The sequence below is a fragment of the Oryctolagus cuniculus genome, chromosome 1, assembly GCF_964237555.1.
Source record: "Oryctolagus cuniculus chromosome 1, mOryCun1.1, whole genome shotgun sequence".
NCBI classification, from domain to species: Eukaryota; Metazoa; Chordata; class Mammalia; order Lagomorpha; family Leporidae; genus Oryctolagus; species Oryctolagus cuniculus.
The window spans coordinates 226,739,850-226,746,167 of record NC_091432.1 but is presented as its reverse complement, the minus strand read 5'-3'; the positions used below and the strand labels follow the sequence as shown (position 1 = coordinate 226,746,167).

Genomic DNA, 6,318 nt, shown 5'->3' with positions numbered 1-6,318 from the left:
GTAGCTGGGACTAGAACTGGCACCCATATGGGATGCTGCCTTTTCAGGCCAGGGCTTTAACTTGCTGTGCCACAGCGCCACCCCCTTATCTATTATCTGTTAACAGACACCTAGGCTGACTCAATTTCTTGGCTATTGTGAATAATGCTACAGTGAATACAGGCACAGATATCTTTTTGGGATACTCATTTCATAAAAATAGATGCCCAAAGATAAATTTATAAAATTTATTTATTTATTTGAAAAGCAGAGTGACAGAAAAAGAGGGAGAGATCTGCCATCTGAGGCTTCCCCTGCAGTGGCCAAGGCTGGGACACGCTGAAGCCAGAGCTAGGGAGTCCATCTGTGGGTCTCCTACACAGGCGGCAGGACCCCAAGTGCTTGAGCCATCATTGAGCCATCATCCGCTGCCTTCCTAGGCCCATGGTCAGGAGGCTGAGTTGGAAAGCAGAGCAGCTGGGACTCAAACTGCCACTCTGATGAGGGATTCCTGCATCGCAGGTGGCAGCTTAATGTGCTGCGCCACAGCATTGGCACTCAGAAGAGAACTCGTTGTAAACGGTTTGATTTTTTCCCCCATAAAATAACATATTCTCACTAAGAAATAAAACACAATGAGAAAATGGGGCGGGGTGGGGGGGAGTTCAGTATTTCTAGAACTTCTGGCTGAGAAGAATTTTCTCATTGTACCAATGAGCAGAGAAGGCCACTGACAGGGAAGCCTTTGGGCCTAGAAAGCTTGTACCTAGAAATATGTACCTAGAAAACTTACTCAGATAAAAAAGTCACAAAGGATGAAGATGAACTGGAAATATCAGCAAAACAAAGCAGACAATATTTAAACACAAAACAGCAATGTAACTCAATGAAGAACCCTGCTGCTATTGTTTGATTCTCATGTAGGCACTTACTGCTACCTGAGCTCGTTCCAACCACTCCAGAGAGTGGCACCTTCATTCCCAGGGAGCCCTGCCTACCTGCGACTCAGAAGACCGTAACAGGGAGGGAGCCCACATCCAGTCCCGCTCTCCCAGCATTCTCCTTGCCCCTTCTCACACCACTTCTCGATTTCTGATTCTTCATCCACCTTGCAAACTAAGCGGAATCTCCTACACCTTTTGTCAAGAAAGCGGTCGTACTGCACACCATGTTCCCTCAATATCGGGAGACAAAAACAAATGAAACAGAACAGCAGCAAATACAGCAAGTCAGATGGAGACAACCTGGTCGTAGGCTAAGTGAAGAAATACGTGTAGGGTTATGGGTATAGGATTTCTCATCAAAGGAAAAGCTAAAACAATTTGAAAAATACAGAGCAGTAATGATTTAAAATATTTACAGTGATAGTCTTTAAGTGAAGGCATGATGAGTGATTACATTATTTTTCCTAGTTCTTTACATTTTATATTCTTACCATAACGTTATTTTGCAAGGAGGCATGTAAGAGAAATGATTAAAAAAAATCGAAGATTCAGGAGGGAGAATGGGGGGAGTATCATTATACTCTTAAATCTGAATATGTGAAATACATGAAATTTTTTAACCTTATAAAAATAAAATTTAAACATCCAAAGATTCAAAGACTCGTCTAAAAACTAACAATTACTGTCAGAGTCATTAGAGCTAAACCCACTTGGGTGATTTGGGGCCATTCCTTCATTTATTTGTGCCTTATTTCTTCTTCCCAAATTGTTAATGCCTCCTTAGTCCCAGAAAATAGCCTGTCTTCTTGGTTCAGCTTTCTCTCTGGAGAGATTAAATCCCTACGAGTGAGTTGCTTCCCAAGCTGGGATTGGACATGGTCCCTGGAACTCAGAGCACTGGACCCTTCTGCATCCTGTAAGCATTTCTTGTGGTTGGGTGGGGCCCCTGAGTCCTAGACTGAGCTCCTGACCGGGCTTCCTCCCAGGACCCAAGTCTTGTCTGATGCCATTCCTTGGGTGGATCCCACTGTTTGGTTGGAATGTGTTTGGTCATCTCTCCATCTGTACCTACTTACCGGGTCACCCCTGCCCGAGGTGGGCTTGGTGCTTCTCTGGACTTTACATAGGCTTCCTCCTGACTCCCTGCCCTGACCTCCCTTTGCTTACAGAATTTACTGTGGCAAATGTGTGCTTATGAAGTCTTTCTGTACCTCTTTCAAAAATGTTTTCTTGCTCACTTTGCAACCCAGCAGTGTCTTTCTCAAGGATTTGAGAAGCATCCATTTGACATGGACTCATCAGCGGTGGTGTACCTGGCTCCCAGGCTCTGGAGTGCAGGTGGGCAGTAGTCCAATTCAAGCAGACTTTGCTTTGTTCCATGTTGCAAAGCAACCTCTCATCTTAAAGCGTGAGATGTGTTATTTTTCTTTTTTTGTAAAAGCAATTAGCAAGACAGATGTTCTCCTCTCCCCAGCACTTTAAAATCCTCGTCTTTAGTTTCAGCAGACTCAAGTTCAGACTGAGTTCAGTGCACTCAAGTTCAGACTGAGTTCTGTGCTTTGCCCTCTATCGCAGTAGCCTGGAATAAAGTTTCATCCACTAGTGTAAATGAGTTGAGTGCATTTTGCTGTTAGAACCTGTAGGCACTGCTCACCACTCCCTCCCTCCAGGCTGCAATGCAGTCCTTGGCCAGTTGCTCCTACTCCAGTCCTGCCAAGTCAGACACACTTCACTTGGTTAAACCTGCTTATAATACTGAGCATCCATTCAGCCTTGAATCTGAGCTCCTCTAAAATTGTAATGAAGAAATCCATTTAGAAGGGCATTCACAGAGCCCAGGGATGTGTCCTTACCAAGAAGAGCATTTTTCTCAAACCAAGGAGTCTCCCCAAAGCCTGCTTCATATCCTTGTTCCTCAGGCTGTAGATAAAGGGATTCAGCATGGGGGTGACCACTGTGTACACCACGGATGCCACCATTCCAGTGCCTGCTGAGTAGGAGGACGAGGGCTGGAAATACACCAGGAAGACTGTTCCGTAGAAGAGAGTGACCACTGTCAGGTGGGAGCTGCAGGTGGAGAAGACTTTGTGCTTCCCTCCAGCAGAGGGGATCCTGAGGACTGTGTGCACGATGTGGGCATAGGAGAGCAGGACACAGGTGAGAGGGACCACGCCTGAGAGGGCAGCTTCAGAGAACATGATGATGTGAAAGGTCTGGGTGTCCGAACAGGCCAGCTTGAGGAGTGGGAGGACGTCACAGAAGAAGTGTGGGATGGAATGAGAGGCACAGAAGGAGATGTGAGCCATCAGGAGTGTGAGTGAAGAGGCCAGCATGTTGGAGCAGAGCCAGGATGCGGCCACCAGCAGCAGGCAGCGACGGGGACCCATGACCGTGGTGTAGTGGAGAGGAAGGCAGATGGCCACGTAGCGGTCGTAAGCCATCACGGCCAGCAGGAAGTCATCCAGCAGGGCCCACACCATGAAGAAGTACATCTGAATGAGGCACCCAGTGTAGGAGATGCTGTGATCCTGCGTGTGGATGTCCACCAGCCCCTTGGGGACAATGGTGCAGGTGAAGCAGGTATCGACGAAGGAGAGGTTGGCCAGGAAGAAGTACATGGGGGTGTGGAGGTGAGGGTGCGAGCCAATGGCCAGGATGATGAGCAGGTTTCCCAGCACAGTGACCAGGTACATGACTAGGAAGAGCCCCAAGAGAAGAGGCCGCTGCTGTGGGTGCTCGGAGAAGCCCAGGAGCAGGAAGCCAGAGAGGATGGTGTGGTTTCTAGTTTCTTTCTAAGGTGAAGAAATGAGAGGAGAATCTTAATCAGTAATGGTGAACTCGAGATGTCCCAGAGTCCAAGACTTTGGTAAAGTTTCCTGTGCTGCTTGAGAAGTGTTGAGATTGAGCAGGTGCACTAATGGGAGGTGTGCACGCACGGAAGCCACGAGGGCTGTGGGCCGTGACAATCAGCCCTTGTGATGGGGTGCGGCTTGGTTTCCAGATCCTGTCACACGGCGAGATGTCCCACGTGTGCCTGCGTGAGGCTGAAATGGCTTTCAGCTGTATGAACCCCTCCAACTTTTAATTCTTTTACAACTTTACAGAAACCTCCTTGATCTTTTTTTGCATTATAGAGCTTATTTTTGTGTCTTTCCTTTATTAGGATGTAATAGGTAATAGAAGAAGCTCACGCTCTCTCTCTCTCTCTCTCTCTCTCTCTCTCTCTCTCTCTCTCTCTGTGTGTGTGTGTCTTTGCTGAGGGAAATGGAAGAAGGACTAATTTCTTCCAGGGAGCCAGCTGAGACCGAGAGTCTGTACATGTACTGAGAGCTTGCTTCCTGTTTGACTTAGAAGATCTTTCCGATGGCTGAATGTGGACCTGAGAACTTTGTAAATGGGAAAGTCTTTGTCAGCAGAGGGCACATTGTTTTCATTTTTGTCATAAAACACATCAACAGTGCCATTGGTTTCACGATCACATCCTTCGTGTCTAGAGGCTGGCTGTGACCCTTCTCTGTGGCTCATGTTTTGCTGGGCCTTAGTCAGTTCCTCTCTCCTCCCTGCAGCTGAGGATGCTGGTCTGCACGGCATGCACTGCTTTCCAGAGTTGCTGCTGTTACCACTGAAGTAGCACATCTGGAAGAGGAGCCTTCCACAAGGCTGGTGATTATCACTCTTAGCAAAGCAGCAGCTGATGGAACGGGAGCTCGGGACCCAGTGTTTAACAGGCTCTGCAGCTCTGCTTCTCACTCTTGGAAATATTCTCTCCTTTTGAACAATGCTTTTATTTTTAAAAATAGATGCAGCGAATGACCTGAGGTGAGCCACGTGCCAAAAGGACAAGTGCTGGAATCAGTTGAACTACTTTGAGTCATAACGCACACAGTGGGGAATTCGAGAATTCCTGCTTGGTGGTGAGGAGGAGCAATTGCAGTGGGCAGTCAGGGACAAGATGTGCTATGTCAACCCTTGTTTGTTGTGTTGACTAAGAATACACTGTGTCTTCTGGGAGGCAACAGGAGTTGCTACTCTTTACTCTGTGTGTGCCTTTGAGAAAGTCCCCTTACCTTACTGGCACTGTTTCCACATGTGTTTAAGTGAATAATTATTGAGCACAATGCATACAGTGGTTCCGAGGATGAAATTACATAATGATAATAAAATACTTAGACAAAGGCTGGCACATAGTCGACGCTCAATAAATACTACCTGTTGTGCTGGTGGTTAATAAGATGAAGGTGCTTAGTCCCATATCTTTGAACCTTGTTGTTACCTGACAACAGAGGATGTTGTGAGTGGTGAGGTGGGACATGAAAACCTGTTATCACCTTCCGTGTTTGGAGGTGGTTATGACTGAACTGAGATCCATCAATGGCAAAGCAATTTTGGAAACTATGTGCAGCCTGATTCAATAGTTTAATCATGCAGAGCCCAATATCATAATGGGGTGGAAGAAGTAGCTTTTATGCAGTTACTCAGTGTTTAAAAATTTTTTTGGAAAGATATGATGTGAGTCCATTTGGTAAATGTATGGTACTAACAGTGTGATAGAGTGATTCTGGGGGTGATGCCTCGGGATGTGATGTTATCACTGATTCTGTGGTTGGAGGTGAGGAGGATGATGACAATGATATGTCCTCACTGACACGGCGCTCTTTGGGCCGCAAGGCTCTCATTGCCACAGATTTTGCTTTTGCGCAAGTCCGGTGTCCTGACCCCATTGGTCTTAGGGATGAGGGGTCTGAAGTCCATTGTGCCCAATGAGCACAGTTTGGGCCATCCGGTCCCTGATGGACACTGAGTGTAGAAACCCCTCATGTTGACCAGAAGGGCCTGAAAATGATTGGCAGAGAGGGAGAAGGGGAAAGGGAGGGGAGGTAGAAAGGGAGATGCTCTGTGGGGTGTGTGTGGGGAAGAGGGTGGGTGTGTGTGTGTGCTCACACAGACCTCAGCTGGCTGTGCCCTCGTTCCATTCTCGTGCCCCGGTTCTTACCTGGAGGTGCTGGGTGACGCCATCATGCAGACGTGGTGCCCTCTGCATATTTGTCTCCAGGAAGATGCGGTTAGGACCCCACAGTCCTTCCCTTCTGCCGCTGACGGTGCAGGGCTTGAGGTGCTCGCCCTGAAGTAGAGGAGTGGCCACGAGCAGCTGCCGAGATTGCATTCACGGGGTCTCCTGGGAGCCAGTCCCAGACCTCCTAGTTAAAGATGGGGCGATTATTCAGCCTGGCCTCGGTGCCCTCTGGACTGTGACCCCCAGAGCGCCGCTGGTGTGGAGCAGCACTGATGCAGGGAGGGCGATCCCTGCTGGAATTCACGCGGCCAGCACCAGGCTTTTCCCACGTTGAGGTGCAGGCTGGCTTCTTCATTTCCTTTGGGAACACTGAGCTCGTGG

General features: G+C 48.1%; 1 protein-coding gene across 1 annotated transcript; it reads right to left on the bottom strand.

The window, feature by feature from the left end:
- Positions 1-2,626: 2,626 nt before the first annotated feature.
- On the bottom strand, positions 2,627-3,706 carry LOC100343603 (olfactory receptor 1G1-like). Its single transcript, XM_017350035.3, has one exon. The coding sequence runs from the start codon at positions 3,614-3,616 to the stop codon at positions 2,750-2,752; it is 867 nt and encodes a 288-aa protein (XP_017205524.2). The 5' UTR covers positions 3,617-3,706; the 3' UTR covers positions 2,627-2,749.
- Positions 3,707-6,318: the final 2,612 nt, after the last annotated feature.

Excerpts from the sequence above, each read along its gene's own strand:
- LOC100343603 (XM_017350035.3), bottom strand. The coding sequence starts at position 3,616 with ATGTACCTGGTCACTGTGCTGGGAAACCTGCTCATCATCCTGGCCATT.